Source organism: Melitaea cinxia, chromosome 9, assembly GCF_905220565.1.
Source record: "Melitaea cinxia chromosome 9, ilMelCinx1.1, whole genome shotgun sequence".
NCBI classification, from domain to species: domain Eukaryota; kingdom Metazoa; phylum Arthropoda; class Insecta; order Lepidoptera; family Nymphalidae; genus Melitaea; species Melitaea cinxia.
Window position 1 is genome coordinate 13,718,047 of NC_059402.1, and position 17,785 is coordinate 13,735,831.

At 32.1% G+C, this 17,785-nt stretch overlaps 2 protein-coding genes across 2 annotated transcripts in view; one reads left to right on the plus strand and one right to left on the minus strand.

Moving 5' to 3' along the window:
* Positions 1–4,961: 4,961 nt before the first annotated feature.
* On the minus strand, positions 4,962–6,682 carry LOC123656121 (26S proteasome non-ATPase regulatory subunit 11). The gene has a single exon (XM_045591831.1). The coding sequence runs from the start codon at positions 6,543–6,545 to the stop codon at positions 5,283–5,285; it is 1,263 nt and encodes a 420-aa protein (XP_045447787.1). The 5' UTR covers positions 6,546–6,682; the 3' UTR covers positions 4,962–5,282.
* A 3,141-nt stretch (positions 6,683–9,823) lies between these two features.
* The window catches only part of LOC123656250 (verprolin-like), a 31,488-nt gene continuing 23,526 nt past the window's right edge, over positions 9,824–17,785 (plus strand). The window contains exons 1-2 of the mRNA XM_045591956.1: positions 9,824–10,613; positions 13,984–14,246. Of these exons, the coding sequence (XP_045447912.1) occupies positions 10,268–10,613; positions 13,984–14,246 (609 nt within the window). The 5' untranslated portion in view covers positions 9,824–10,267. The remainder of the gene's footprint in view (positions 10,614–13,983; positions 14,247–17,785) is intronic.

Sequence of the window (17,785 nt, forward strand, 5' to 3'; positions counted from 1 at the left end):
ACCAATGACTCCTAATGGATTCTGGAATTCTCGTTGAAGACAAATTCTGTGTGACTCCGCCTCCAGTGACTTGGATTATTAAAAAATTTATATAAAATAACATAATTAAAAAATACCTCTTTGTAGTAGCTTGGATATCATAACAAAATGAATTGATTTTACTGGTACCAAACTTTGCATAGGCAGATAGATACCTATTAAATTGTAGACTTCTATAAGTTTCTGAAATTAACGGCTTTGTGCGCGAAATAAAACAGAGGTCTGCTACCATAGATAATAACACTAATATATGGGTCTGCAACTTTTGGGGCCATATAGTGTGAAAAAAAAATGATAATATCTGTTGTTTTAGTTTGTACAAAACTTTTTGGTAGTAACTAAATCAAATTCATATAACTGGCATTGTGATACAAATAATTGCTCAATTATATTGACGAATTGGACTTAAACAAATACACATTAAAAAATATTATATTATTTTTAACCGACTTCCAAAAAAGGAGGAGGTTCTCAATTCGACTGTATTTTTTATGTATGTTACTTCAGAACTTTTGACTGGGTGGAGCGATTTCGACAAATTTCCTTTTAATCGAAAGGTGGTGTGTGTCATTTGGTCCCATTTAAATTTATTTGAGATCTAACAATAACTTTTCGAGTTATATCTAATAATGCGTTTTTACTTGACGATGATGGAATCCTACCTACGTTGTATTATTTGTCGATGTAATTGAAGTCGGTTTTTTTTGTTTGCGAGCAAATACAATTATGTATATTATCATATACTATATTATTATTATTAATCATCATCATCATCTTTTCAGCCTATCACAGTACACTGCTGGACATAGGCCTCCACAAGTTCACGCCAAATATGGCGTGAGAGGGGGTGGTTATATTCTTTACTATCATAGCCACACAGCGATTATTATTAATACTTTTTATAAAACAATTCACAATTATATTAATTTATTTACTTGCTACACATATTTTTGTTATATAATTTAATAAATTGAATAAATGCAGTTGTATAATATGATTAGTAATTATTATAATCACCATGCAAATCAGTAAGAAAGTTTCACAGACAAATTCTGACGTTGAATTTTTATTGTACTCGTATTCTTTATACATAGGTATAACTGAGTTCATTCACATTGACGCACATTCGTACTGAATTCAATTGTATCACAATTTAGTAATGTTTAATTTTGCATAAAACTAATACAATGTTAATGCCCTTAATCGCTTATGACCTTTTCATTCTGCGCGAATATTTTTTAAGCCTTATTTGTGTTTTTTAAATGTAAACAATAAAAATACTGATTCATTGAATTTCAAAAATGGTGTCATTTTAAATGTACTACTCTTTAAAATTAACTTTCGATATTATTTTCTCATTAATTACACATTTGAAGGTTCACTTAATTGAAAGAGATTAAGAGATTTGTAATGATTAATTAATAATTGTGTTTCATCGCAAACGAAAACAACCGACTTCAATTACATCGACAAGTAGGTAATACAACATACTTAAGTAGATGAAAAAAAAAAAAACAAACCGACACTACGAATTTCGAGGGTTTCCCTCGATTTCTCTGAGATTCCATCATCAGATCCTGGTTTCCTTATCATGGTACCTACCACACTTGAGACATCTCCTTTCCAATAAAAAAAGAATGATCAAAATCGCTTCATAAACCTAAAAACATACATTAAATAATTGTGTTTGCTCGCAAACGAAAAAAACCGACTTCAATTACATCGACGATTAATACAACGTAGATCGACGAAAAAATAGTCAAGTAACTACGCGTTATCAAAGATTACTCAAAAAGTAGTTATCAGATCTCGATAAAATTTATATGTGACCACATGATAAACATCAGCTATCGATAAAATTAAAAATTATCAAAATCGGTAAACCCAGTAAAAAGTTATTGCGTATTTTCCCTCGATTTCTCTGGAATTCTATCATCAGATCCTGGTTTCCTTATCATGGTACCAAACTAGGGATATCCTCTTTCCAACAAAAAAAGAATTATCAAATCGGTACATCCAGTAGAAAGTTATGCGGTATAATACAACGTAGGTCGACGAAAAAAGGGTCAAGTAAAAACGCAGTATTAGATATAACTCGAAAAGTAGTTGTTAGAACTCGAAAAGTAGTTGTTAGATCTCAAATAAATTTAAATGGGACCAAATGACACACACCACCTTTCGATCAATAGAAAATTTGTCGAAATCGCTCCGCCCAGTCAAAAGTTCTGAAGTAAGATACATAAAAAAAAATACAGTCGAATTGAGAACCTCCTCCTTTTTTGGAAGTCGGTTAAAAAATAGATATACGGTCGAATATAGTACCCTCCTCCTTTTTTGAATTCGGTTTAAAAAAAGAATTGAAGTGAATAGAATCATCAACTAAGTTGTTTTGATTCTAAAATAAAAACGATTATAATAATTGGTAAACCACGATTCAGCCTGTAACATCCCACTGCTGGGCATAGGCCTTCTTTTCCATACAGTGATAGTAGAAACGAATTGTTAAATGTAATGTTTGTCTCAAGACTTCGTGTATAGTTCGGTATATTATACCTATCTTCTTACATATTGGTAAAAAGGAGTAAGTATACGCAATAATTTTAAGTCTAAATTTTGTTCTGAAATCAGGTAGGTACCATTATATGAACATACCAGATTCTGTGATATACTTATTAAATATATCTGCCAAACCGTAGTGGTGCAGCGTGGTAGATTATGCTCCGATCCTTCGCCTACGGGGAGAAAGAGGCCTATGCCTAGTTGTGGGATATATATAGGCTTCATAGTAATAAATAGGTATATCCCGATTTGACTTGTCGTTTTCAAACATTCCTTAGAACCATCTCGCATACGTCAGCTTTCGAACAGAACAAAAAAATTAGTTCACTCATATAAGAGTTACGATGCAACAGACAGACATGATAAATACCACTCTTTGCGTCTGGGGTTAAAAACGCACAGATCAGTTATTTTAAGAAACAAATATAACCCTGCTGAAAGTTCCAAAGAAGAAACGATGATTGATGGAAAGTTATTGTGAACTATATCCAGATATCCCAAATAAAACTGATAACAATAACTACAAATACACACAAATACAATACGTAACACACAATAGTTTAAAATAACTTCCCATCAATTATCGTTTTTTATTTGGTACTTTCAGCAGTTAACTGCCTAAAAACATATTAAAATTTAATAATTGTGTTTGCTCGCAAACGAAAAAAAAAAACCGAAAATCTTCTTGGATGAATAAATCCTTCTTAAGAAATAAAAATACACTTCTTTAATAATAAAACTAAGATACAGTTGTATCTGTACCGATCGAACTTTTTAAGAGGAAAAAAGATTTATTCATTGAAAATATTTTGATCTTTTTGCATTTACATAATTGTGTTTGCTCACAAACGAAAAAAAAAACCGACTTCAATTACATCGACGAGTAATACAACGTAGATCGACGAAAAAATAGTCAAGTAACTACGCGTTATCAAAGATTAGTCAAAAAGTAGTTATCAGATCTCAATAAAATTTATATGTGACCACATGACAAACATCAGCTTTCGATTAAATTAAAAATTATTAAAATCGGTGCACCCAGTAAAAAGTTATTGCGGATTTTTAAGAAATTACCCCGATTTCTCTGGGATCCCATCATCAGATCCTGGTTTTCTTATTATGGTACTAAACTAGGGATATCTTCTTTCCAACAAAAAAAGAATTATCAAAATCGGTACATCCAGTAAAAAGTTATGTCGTATAATACAACGTAGGTCGACGAAAAAAGCGTCAAGTAAAAACGTATTATTAGATATAACTCGAAAAGTGGTTGTTAGATCTCAAATAAATTTAAATGGGACCAATTGGCACACAACACCTTTCAATTAAAAAAAAATTGTCGAAATCGGTCCACACGGTCAAAAGTTCTGATGTAACATACATAAAATAATTGTGTTTGCGCGCAAACGAAAAAAAACCGACTTCAATTACATCGACAAGTAATACAACGCAGATCGACGAAAAAATAGTCAAGCAACTACGCGTTATCAAAGATTACTCAAAAACTAGTTATCAGATCTCGATAAAATTTATATGTGACCACATGATAAACATCAGCTTTCGATTAAATTAAAAATTATCAAAATCGGTACACTCAGTAAAAAGTTATTGCGGATTTTCGAGAGTTTCCCTCGATTTCTCTGGGATCCCATCATCAGATCCTGGTTTCCTTATCATGGTACCAAACTAGGGATATCCCCTTTCCAACAAAAAAAGAATTATCAAAATCGGTACATCCAGTAGAAAGTTATGTGGTATAATACAACGTAGGTCGACGAAAAAAGCGTCAAGTAAAAACGCATTATTGGATATAACTCGAAAAGTAGTTGTTAGATCTCAAATAAATTTAAATGGGACCAATTGGCACACACCACCTTTCGATTAAAACAAAATTTGTCGAAATCGGTCTACCCGGTCAAAAGTTCTGAGGTAACATACATAAAAAAAAAAAAAAAAAAAAAAAAAAAAAAAAATACAGTCGAATTGAGAACCTCCTCCTTTTTTGGAAGTCGGTTAAAAAATCAGTTGAATTGAGAACCTCCTCCTTTTTTGGAAGTCGGTTAAAAAATATACAGGTAAATGTTTGTTGGCACATCACACAGTCCATATGGAGAAAAAAAAAACTAATAAGATACTTTTAGTGAAGACAGATATATAAAGATAAAAAGATTATATTAACCGCAGTAGTAGTAGTCAGGAGCAAAGAATGTATCTCATAGTATGTGTGACTGGTTTTTAGGTTAATTTATAATAAGAGTGCAGTGTATGTTGATGATTCATACATGTAAATTAGGATGTACTGTGCCAATGCTCAAAATAAATTACAAAGCTTTAACTGTGGGTGTAAGGTGAAAAAAACAACATTTAGATTAGAGAACAGATTTTATTCTCAAAAAAAAACCAGAAAATTACAATTTGTCACTAGCTTAAGTTAAAAATAACGAAAGAAAAGTTCAAATGTATTACATATCTGAACAGAGTAACATCTAGAGATTTAGTAGAAAAGGAAAATGGGTATATTCTCTGTATAACAACTCACTTATAGCTTTAATATGATAATTATTTTGTTAATGAAATTCAGCATTTTAAAAAATAGCATTAATTTACAATTATTTGAACTGAAAATTTAAAGGTTATTTGATATATATTTTATATTTTTAATGCTACAACAAATTTACATGAGCCTATGAAAGTTTCTTAGCTTTCTGGTAAAGAGTGTCAACAACTTTACTCATGTGGTGGATGGTTTCTAAAACTGTCTCGTATGTCTTTTCCAGAGGTGACTCATCAAAAACAATTAACACACCTTCTCCTTGGTCGAGGATGCCATTAAGTTTTTTATCAAGGATCATCTGAGACAATTTCTTCTCTACTTGTACAACTGGCAGACGGATACATTTCGCTACGTGGTCCACTTGAACTCTCATATAAGGCTCGACAATGCGACACAAATTTTGTTCCAGCATTGTGTCGTACAAAGCTCCGAGATGTGCACGAACAACTGCATCTTCTTCTAGCTCTGGCTTATACGTTTTCAAAGCAGCTTGAAAATCAGCAAGAGATCTCTTGTGTGACGCAGTCGCTACTGCTCTCATGGCTTCTAGTTCTTTTCCAGCATATTTAAGGGCTGCTTTACTACTACAAACAGTAGCTACTTCCTCAGCCTGGTTGAGCATGATTTTAGATAACAACATATATTTCAAAGCGGTTAAAGCCTTAGGACTGTCTGCTCCATCATAGCCCTCGAAAGCTTCATAAAAGTATGAGTAAGCAGTTTTAAAGTCTCTCTCATCGGCAGCGTGAAGAATACCAGATTGTAAATCGAGAGCTGCTTGCATTTTTGGAGGGCAATAAATCGCATTTGCCGTAGTTCTAGCAGAAGTCAGTGAGGCTCGGGCTTTCGGTAAATTACTAAGAGCATGATAAGTTTTACTCTCAAAAAGAAGTACTTCAACTAGCAAATTTTTATCATCTAACTTCTTTAACTCTTTCAATAGTGCTGTAGCTAAATCTAGAGCTTCTGTGTACATACCAGTATCGAAATACAGAGCGATTAGTCTCGCCTCCAGGGATTGTCGCAGGAAAGTACGACGTTCTTCCTTTGCCCATTCTATACACTCTTTACACAATTGAACCTCGATCCCTATTCCAGCTTCCAAGTCCAAAAAGAAATCTACGAGTGAGCGCACTAGTTTTGCTGCCTTAGCCTTACTTATCAAACTAAGAAACGGTCTGGTGGCTTTAATCAATTCTGCAAGTTCCTTGGCTTTACCTTCTTTCTTGTACTTCTCGCCGAGGTTTAATATGCCTTGTTCTTTCGCTCTGATGTTTTCCTCGTCATCTTCAGGCAGCTCTCCTGTGCTTATCATTTTGTCAGTCATACGGACGTCTTCGTCTCTGTTCGACGATGAGACTCGTGATCTCTCAAATAACATCGCACCGGCCATTATGTATATGTTTACTATTTAAAAACGTATGTAAAATGACACAACAACAGCTACAGTTTCTTTGTAATTTTGTATAATCGCAAAGTCATCGACGACCTTTTCAGAAACAATTCGTAGACGCGGTAGGGTTACCGTCTCATATAAATTAAATTTTACTTTTCTCTACCAAGTTTTTGTGGTAGCTATTACTATTAATTACCAAATTATCATATAAACCTTTTTGGCTCTAAATTGTAATAAAATGAAAATAATTTTAAAGATGACATTTATATTATTTATTTATCATTCAGAATTAGTTAACTATTTTATCCATTAAACCAATCAATCGAACAACTATTTCATCCCCTGATTCTTTACAATTTCATTTCATTTTTTTCTGAAAATGACTAGACGTTCGACTAAAATAGTAATGGATGAAGAAAAAAGTGTCGAATTTCTTTTCGATATTACAAAGGAAGTAAAATATTTCTATGAAACACCAGTTATTTTTTTGACTCAACAGGATTTTTCCGATAACATATTTAATGCAATGTGTTTAATGCGGTCCGCTCTTCTAGAACAATCGAAAACGCAAATAATTGATATTATTGTCGATTTCCATATACAATGGTTATATGCTATTCGAGATTTAGAACAGTTTGCTAAGAGATTGAACGATATTTCAAGAGAAGAAGTATATGAAGCGGTGAGTTATACGATAGATGCTATGTCAAACCGTCTTAAATATTATCAACGTTATATGTCGAAATACCGATCATCATTATCAAATGAAAACCAAGCATATCTCTCAGCTGACATAGAAATAGTTGAAGAAATGCATAAGGAAGTTATACAAACTCTTTGGAACAAATTAAAGTGTTTTAGGAGTTATGATAGTAATGACGAATTTAAAATAAAAGTAAAGGATAACTTAGACGAACTACTTAACTGGATTGATAAAATAAATGATGGGTTAGCTAGTCATTTAACGAAGTATATTAGTGTAAGCCTTACTGGCGATTTGACAAAAACATTACAACAAATTGTTGAAGAATTAAAATTTTCAAAATCACCTTCAGCTCATAGAGTTTTAGAAAATCTAAATGAAAAGGGTACGGAATTGAGTACGATGATACGTTGCACAGCCGTACATAAACTAGAAATTAGCAAAGTAGTAGAGAAAATAAATTTATTAGAAGATCGCATTTCGAGATTACAAGGAGAAACAAATTCAGCAGCTTTATTGGCCTTGCAACATAAAAAAGAATATTTAGAGAGAGGATTAGCTTCATTAGAGAATCTGAAAACTACGCTACGAAAATTAAATGAAGTAGCTGATTTGCAACTGGGAGAGTTAGACGAGGACAAAATTTGTTCTTGTGAAGATTTTTATCAACTCCGAATATTCAATCACTCTTTGCCAACTGAAGAGCGGGAAGGTTTGGTCACTGAACTATGTTATATATGGGATCTAGCGGTTTTTGGAGAACGCAGTCATAAGTCAATCATCTCCATTCTAAGTGCTGTAGATATGAAAGAAGAATTTAATGATGATCTAGGTACATATTATATTGATGAACATAGTCGAAAAATTTACAAGATACCAGATGATGAAAAATTATACCAACCTAATGAGCATAATATACTTGTACCTTTGAAAGATGATGAACAACATATTTACTATTATGATGAATGTGGTCGATATTTTATTGATCAAAAAACACGACAACGAGTATATAAAGCTCATGATACAGCTAGTGAATATGTAATGGATTCTTCAGGCATTTTATTAAAAATAAAGGAAGAACGAGACGGGATAATTTATTATTATGATAATTATGGTCGTTACTATATTAATAGCGATGGAAAACATATTTATCGAGAAGCAGATTCCATTAGTGAATATGAAAACGATGGCCTTGGAAATCTTGTCCGTATAAGAAGTCATTTAGACATTTTCAACCCTTGTCCAGATGACGTTCCTGTGACTGAAGATTTTAAATATCTGAAAGCGACTGTGGCAGCAGCGTTACGTGAATGTATAGCTGATGTTATTTTACACCTGCCATATGATCCTATAAAGTACCTGTCTGCACGTCTTATTAAATACAGAGAGAATATGGAATTAAAAGAAAAACGTGCACAGGAGCAGGAGGAACTTGAAGTTGAAAGAGACATAAGAATTAGTGAAGAGCGAGCTGCAGAGGAGCGAGCAAATATGGAGGCTGCACTTCTTGTTCAAGGTGGTAGTGAAGCCAGTTATGACTCTAATCTTATTAAATATACATCAATGCATCCTGATCAAACTGTATCAGCAGGCGCTAGTTCAGTAAACTAACATTCTAAAATTATCTTTAAATTATAAATCTATTTGGGTACTATAAGAAGAGGAACAGTTTAAGTTTTTCCAGTATTTTTATTTTCTTTTAAAACGCTGCAAGAAAATGCTTAACTTTTTTTGTGATTTTTAATGATTATATAATAAATGTAAAGAAATAAAGAAAATAATATACAAAAGTTTTTTATTAAGATCAAATTATCTGTAAGTTTGGAGATACTGTACTAGAATTTTGTTTTTGCATATTATCTCCTAATTTACACACTTTTGTCGAAAAGAAAACAATAAGGTTATAATTTTATCACGATTCAGCCTGTAAATTCCAACTACTGGGCATCATAGGCTTTTTTCCATGTAGGAGAAGGATTGGAGCTTAATCTACCACGCCTCTCCATTGCGGGTTGGCGGGTAATTTTAATGTGTATTTAAATCAATAATACTACCCCGCTAACTGTTAAGTGCATATTAGTAGTAGATACATCCTGTATTTTCCCTTTTACGGCACCTTATTTTATTTATTTTATTTTATTTTGATTTATTTGGAAAACAGACAGTCTACAGAGACATAGTTTAAAGCTAATTACATAAAAAAGAAAATAAAAAAAACCATTTAAAAGTTTTCACATACGGTTGCTACATAAAAAGCTAGAGCTTGTACAATAAGTAATAGCTAATATAAAACAATTGCACAACGTTCAATTAAAAATATTTACTAGTTATATAGAAATTACGTTAATCCAGTGCTTTGTCAACACAAAACCTAAATTTAACGTTATTACACAAAAGATTCATAAGCTTATAGTTGTTGAGTATATTCTTAGTATTTAATTATTTGAAAAATTTAAACGAGAATAATGAGTTTATACTAGGTAGCTTAGTAAAAGTAGTTGCTTAGTTAATGTTTGTTGTTTTTTTTCTATAAATTCTACTAAATAAACTAATATTTCTAATAGCAACATTGTGAATGACAGCTGTGGCCGCCATATTGCGATTTGTGAATTGGATGAATTTTATTCGTTCACTGTTTGTCTTTGTCAGTTTAGATAAATCTGATAAGTGAAATTTTGTAAAGTTGAAGTAAAATTCTATAATATTCATATTGCTTTGACTATTACTGTCGGTGTTCAATAAACTACATTTCTTCGTATGAAAATGAGGTGATACCTGTTAAAAACAATTTCTCGTGCATACGTACTTCCTACAATGATTAATCTTTCGGGGCAAGGCTCTTAGCTTTATGTAAATTAGCATGGGTCGGTGTGGAGTGACGTATCGTTGGTTGAATGTTATTATCGCGCGTCAGTGTCATCGTGCATTCGCGTTGTGAGGACATCGGGTGTGCTACAGTCGAAAGTAAATAGTTTAGTGATCAACGTCTGATGGCATTTTGTGCATAGTTTGAGCCATGGCACCGAGACCTCCGCCTCCTCCTGGCCCTCCGCCACCACCCGGGCCACCACCTCCCCCAGTTTTCGGCGGTTCGAAAGGTGGAGCCGGGTCTGCTAACGACAGAAACGCTTTATTAAGTTCAATTAGACAAGGGGCGAAATTAAAAAAGACTGTAACAGTAGACAAGAGTGGACCTTATATTCCTGGAAAAGTGTCAAATGCTCCTAGCAGTGGATCACCAGTAGGGAATGGGGTAAGGAGTGCTGCTCCAGTGCCAAATGGGGGAACAGGGGCTATGCCCGGTCTTGGAGGATTATTTGCTGGAGGCATGCCTAAGTTGAGGCCTACAGGGAAATTAGCTGGTGAGATCATTCATTACTACTAGTTTGTCAGTCATAATTAACACCAATAGAGCACCTACATAAAAAAAAAAAAAAATTAAGAAATATATAGGACATACAATATAGTATATTGTTGATATGTACCTTAAAGTAATTGTCGAGAATAGATAAAAGATAATACTGCTTCAGTATCTCCAACAACATATCATTTATCAACCCTTATCTAAATCTTACATTTTTAGTCACAACCTTATATATATATTTTATCACACTTTTATATAATTTACTAATATTTATTAAATAATATTATGTCAAAATTGTCCATGTGACATTATAGTCTGCTTATATTTTTTTATACATGTAATTAGTTTAAAATATAGTATTATATTTAGTTTTTTAAAAATTGTGATATGTGCAATATAAGATTGCATTACTATTATATACATTGTATTTGTAACAGCCCTTCCCAGATTTGCACGGGTCTTTAACAAAAAATTCATAGTTAACAATTATTATACACACACATAAATAAACCCTTCTATTTAGATCAGGCTACCAAAAAAAATGAATTTATTTTTATTTTAATGATTTTTTTATATCACCCGAGGATAGTGTAAAATTCCTAATAGTGAAGGAATTTTTCAAATTGGTTTTAGTTTGGGAGCCTATTCAATGCAAACAAACAAACAATAAAATCTTTGCTCTTTATAATATTAGTATACATAAAGAAATAGCATTAACTTTGGACACAAAAATAAAAGTAAACTCTAATAGGTGAAATTGTGAAAGTCCTAATAGTTTCAAATTCACTTTTTGTATATATGTGTAGAAAATAGTAATTATTTAAGTACATTTACATTTAAAAACTTATAATTTTATAAATAAAAATATGTATTATATAAAAATATAAATATTGTTTAAAACATCAACACTCAATAACCTCAACACATAAGGAATTTACACCAACATATATTTTAGATGTTTTTAATTTTTAATAAAATAAGCAAATATAAATTGCTTTATACTTTGTTTCTATTAAAACTATGAACTTAATAAAACCTAAAATAAAGTCAATCTTGTTAAACTTGCTGTAATAATGAATTGAAGCAATTATTGATATTTTTCTTTAGATAAACTTTAGAAGATCATCTACAATAAATTAAGTTATTTTATAGGTGTCAGTTTAATAACTATTATGAGAATAAAAATTATTTCAATATCGAATTGTATGTAAGTGATCAACTGAAACTATAATATACTGTGATACAAAAATACATTATTTTTAATGTACGCTAATATGGTTTATGCTCCCAGATTAGCATGTATATTATATTCTTTAGATGTATTATTGCTATTTATTATTGTTTCTATAAATTGTTTTTTAAATTATCTTATTAGCCGACTAACTTAAATGGAATAGAAAAATAATTTGTTTTGATATATTAACAATTCTACCCAAAGGACACACTACACTTAGAAATATGAAAATGTAACACAGTATATTTATTTACGCTCAATCAATCACAGCACACCATGTCTTGTTAATAATATAAGTAATAAATGTGTTTGTAGGCAAACGAAAATAACCGACTTCAATTATATCGACAAGTAATACACCATAGGTAGACGAAAAATTAGTCAAGTAAACCTACTCGGGCGTCCTGGATATCACCCGTAAATGGGTTCCCCTGCGATATCAAAAAAAAAACATAGGTAGACAAAAAATTAGTCAAGTAAATACACATTATCAAAGATTACTTCAAAAGTTTTAATCAGATCTCGATAAAATTTAAATGTGTAAACCACATGATAAACACGGCTTCCGATTAAATTAAAAATTATCAAAATCGGTACACCAGTAAAAAGTTATGCAGATTTCCAAGAAGTTCCCTCGATTTCTCTGGGATCCCATCATCAAATCCCGCTTTTCTTATAATGGTACCACACCAGGGATAGCTCCTTTTCAACAAAGAAAGAATTATCCAAATCCGTTCATAAGCGACGAAGTTATCCCCGAACATACGTAAAAAAAAATATACATATATACGGTCGGATTGGGTAACCTCCTCCTTTTTTGAAGTCGGTTAATAACTATTCCAAAATAAATACATTACAATTCATATGTTAAAGGTTATATTTACTATGTTTTTTGTCAGCTATTTAGAGTTCTCAAAATTTGGCACAACATGCATGCAAAAAAAGTATTGAGAGTGCTTATAAATCATGAATAGTGTCAGTGATCATAAAAGTAAAAAAATAGAGAAAAATATAAAATGATCTAATGTGATTTAGAATTAGCATTCAGAGATAGTCTATTGAGTTAGACCGTTGAACTTCCAGAGACCAGTAGTCAATCAAAAAGAATTAGAGACGTCTCATTTTGAAGCATTCATGTCATATGTACGATTTTATTTTTGTGTTACCCACACATTAGGAATTCTAAACATTTTTGAATATCATATCAAAAATTGATCGCTCCAGCGGGATTCGAACCCGCGTCTCCGACTGAACGTGTCGGTTCGAATCGTGCGGTCGTGCGGGTTCGAATCCCGCTGGAGTGATCAATTTTTGATATGATATTCAAAAATGTTTAGCATTCATGTCATATTAACAAAAGCTGCAAGCAATATTTTGTTCTATCAATAATGGGATACTTGTATTTTTATGCTAACAATAATTTTTATATTGACTGTGAAGATGCAAGCATCTCTGGGATGATTTGGGAGTGTAAATAAATTTATAAAGTCAATGACTCTATCTTATAAATTACCGTTTTAATTGTATGTACAACATAGTACAAAGCATGAAAAACGAGATAATAGAATTCCACAACCAGTTAAACTTTTTCTCTTTTATAAAGGGTAAGAATTAGGATTTAATACTTTTTGCTCTTCGAAAGATTTGTGATTTGTTAATCTCAGAATTTATCTCAAGATGCCATGATATGATAATATTTCCTTGAGTCGACGAAAATAAAATTATTTATTAAAAAATTAGGCACTTGAAAACTTAGCCTTGCTAGATTAGAAACTCGCTGATTTTTGGGTCGTCTATAAAATACGTTCGCAAATAATGGGAATGATTGGTCCATTGCTCAGCATGAGGATATATAACAAAGGGAAATTTTTTTTTAAATGTATATGCTATATTTAATTATGTGGGGAGTGATCTTTTGCGACGCAATGTTTGTTAGAGGGTCACTAACATTATGACTTAACGTGACAAAGCGTGTCCAAAATATCAAAATTCCGCTTGACGTATTTTACGGACGGCCTTTACATAAACTCAACTTTTAATAATGAATAACATTGACCTTTGTTAATGACCCCAGATAATCACGTGGTCTGTATCCTTGTTTGTCTGTCAAACTAATATCAATTTGTCGTCGTAGGTACCGTAACACCAAACGGCCAAGTACGTTCTGAAGCACCGAAGATGCCCTCCGCACAAATACCGAAATCACCTGAAAAGACACGAAGTTATGCGCCTCATAACGCCAACGTTGTTGCCGCTATATCAGAGGCCTTAGCTAATAGGGAGCAGAAAGAACCCAAAGAACCGCCACCAACTCGACCCATGGTCAGGAGACAGCCGAGTGAAGCCAAAACAAGGGGCCCGCCGCCCGAACCTCCGGTTCAGAAATCTATGCCTTTGGTGAGTGTTTATTTAAGTCTTAGATCCTTCTGGTAAATCCTTATGTCTACATTTTGAAAAAGAAAGTTCAAAGTGAGTCTTATTTTCTACGTGGCGGACTCCTCACTGTTGTAATATTTGACAAAACGTTCTTCTTAAGATTGAGTTAACAAAAGCTGAGGAAACACGTGTTCTCTTTACAGGAATCTTCAATACATACAGGTAAAATAGCTGCCATAGTATTGATATGTAGATTCTCAAAAGATATGATAAGACCCGTATGAAAGGTTTAGCGGAGTATGATTTATAGGATTCTATTAGTTTTTTGTAGAAGATCATAAAAATTAATTACTATTCATAAACGAATAGTAGGTATTTATAATATATATGTAATCCACTTATATTTAATGACATCTAGACTGCACTGATCTAGATCAAACTTGTTGTTATTCAATCAATTTCTCTCGATCAAATTGTATTCGTCAATACACAAAAGTTGCAGTCCACCTCGCGCGTAGCCATAAAATTCTACTATTTTTAGTTTACTGTTTCTGGTGCACGGTCTTACGAATAATATTGTCCGTAATGTTCTTCAGCTAAGGGCCTGTCTCACCGATTTATTTACTCGTTTTTAATATTAAACTTCACATTGTAACCTAAAAAGTGTTAGTTTATTAGTTGAGAGGAAACAAGTGCGAAAGAACTGTTTTACCTCCTGCTGATAACTCTTATCAGTAACATTCGTGCGGGATAGAGATCAACAACTACTAAATTAGGTCTTAAAAAGTACTGCCCAACTCGTCGTGTATAGCATAACTACCCCAAAATTCCTCAATTAGCTAAATATTCTAGTAGGTACATTTATAAACAAATAACGATTCAGGATTATAAAGTATTGAAGTGAAAATCGTACGATTCTATAATACGTTAACCTAAATGAAATCTTCATTTAATTGTATTAACGACCGGTAACTGGATTTCTTTAATAGTCTGAAGCGTTTAATTTTGTAAAAAAAAAATGTAGTCACATTATATCGCACGATGAACGAGTGATAAAATAATCCTGTTATTAAAGTTTAAATACATTTAATACGAAGTAATATTCAGATGTGTATGAGTAATCTGACATGCCAGGAATCCGGAGATAAATAATTTTTTGACTTGTCCGGATAAATTGAAACCTGATTGGACAGTCTTTTTTTATACCACAAGTATGACAAACAAGCTTACGGTCTGTTTGATTGTAAGCGGGTACCAACCATTTCTCTGCTGTCGACACAGTGCCAGTTTTGAGTCGAAGAGATCTGGCTAGTTTACTTTTGAGCGTAGGATTAGTTGACTGCGATCTTCTGTACGATTGACGTTCTTTCCTGGTTGGGTTGCTCCAGATTTTGAACAAGATTTTCCTTTTGCCCTATACTCCATCAAGACCTGTCTAGAACTTTTTGATTTTTTGTTACTGTTTCGACTACATCGTTGTTTCCGTTTTCCTCAAAGCGTCTCCAAGATAAAAACAATTGATTAATGTAACGTTTCAATTTTAAACGATGGCCAATCCTTGATAATATTTTGACTAGTCCGTTGGCGCAGTTTGTATTGACCCTGCATTCTTTCCTTCCGAGGGTTGCGTGTTCGATTCTCACCCTGAGTCTGGGTGTAATATAAATATTTATTTATATATTTATAAATGTATTATTTATTAGTAAGTTTGTCGAAAAAAAAAATGTAGCTATACCAGTTGGCTGTTACCTATAACACAAGCATTAAGTTGCTTACTCTAGGAACAGACGACCGTGTGTATTGTGTAGATATTTTATTTATTATTTATTATTTTGTATAATTTAATTTTCTTTGGAACGTTGCTATTGTAGTTAGTAGTTAGTGATTAATAAGAAAACAAATTAATTCAATAAATTTTATCGTGACTTCTTTTGAAGGATTTCTTTGTAAATGGTTTTAAATAAGTCCTACTTCACATAAATATCATTTTAATGATACGACATCAAGATTTGTAATAGAAGTTATCCTTTTACCCAAATATCTGGCTATACTGGCTTATATGTATCCGTTTTAAATTTCTAATAGTTCCATTATTTGCGTTTTTAATTTAAATTGTATCTTATACTATTAAACGAGCAATTCTTGTATATACATATATAATCTGAATCTCGGAAACGGCTCCAACGATTTCCATAAAATTTAGTATATAGGAGGTTTCGGGGGAGATAAATCCATCTCACTAGGATTCATTTTTAGAAAATGACGTTTTATCCCTGTTTTTAGGGAGTGAAAAAATAGCTACAATATCGTTAGAATACGAAGGTAAATTTCGCAACTGTCATTAAAGTTGAAATAGCTCGGTGGGAAATCGGCCGGTCGGGATCAACCGAGGAGATCATGGTTCAAATCCCAATGTCCCTGATCAATTATTTTTTTCCTTTTTTTTAATTGCACTCGTTATTTTAAAAAAAATATTATTCATATTTTATAAATATGTAATTCGAATTTAAATATGAATTCCAAAAAACACGATTTACTAAAAATACCGAGCTAGGCTCGGTCACCCAGGTACTAATTATTAAATACCCAGCATATTAAACGCAAAAATTTTTAAAAGCTCGTAACTGCGGAAGGTTGTACTTAATATATCTATTGTAGCAAACGCTGCTTATCGTTCATTCGTCTCAATATCAAACTCGAGACATAATGGAGTTTAAAGTTATTATTAATATGGAGCCTTAATATAACGATTTCCTCGATTTCACAGATTTATCCCGTAACATTCCATACAATATAAGTGTGCCTTTACAATATGATTTTTCAAAAATTGCAGATTATTATAAGCCGGAAGGAATATCCAAATCTAAATAACTAACTTGAATGAAATAATTGTCCGCGATTTCGTTCATATAGAAATTTTCATTTCATTCAAACGTTTTATTCGAAATTTAACGGCTCGTAATATCAACGAATAGGTTTTTGAATATTAAAGCCGGACTTTTAATAATAAACCTTATTTATAAAAAAATACTTCGTGTAACGAATATTTTCTAATTCCCTTCAGTTTTATTATATCGAGAATCAAGATTGCATTGAATGTGTTACAAATACACAATCATTTTTAAAATATAAATTGAACCGTTGGTACATATTTCAAATCTTTTCTTTATAACGGTTACTGTAAAGTGTAAACTCGCTACCGTACTCATTTGAAATTTATATCTGGTTTCATACATACTATACTATATACATAATAAAAATTTATTAACATTTGTCGAAAATTCTATTTTTTGTATGTTTATGGGTAAATTTTACTAACATGTATTATAAAAATTCGAAAATTCGAGAATGTTCACACTTTCAAGTAAGAACACTATAAAGTACTGAATTGATCCAGACGAAATTTACCACGAATATATATATAAAGGTTTCGAATAAAAATAGACTAATACTTACCTCGAAATTATCACGTGACCGGGAATTAAACGGGTAAAATTGCGTGATCATTTCTATCTTAGCTAACAACGTAAGCCAGGTTCTGCTTACAGCCACGTCATTGA

Excerpts from the sequence above, each read along its gene's own strand:
- LOC123656121 (XM_045591831.1), bottom strand. The coding sequence starts at position 6,545 with ATGGCCGGTGCGATGTTATTTGAGAGATCACGAGTCTCATCGTCGAAC.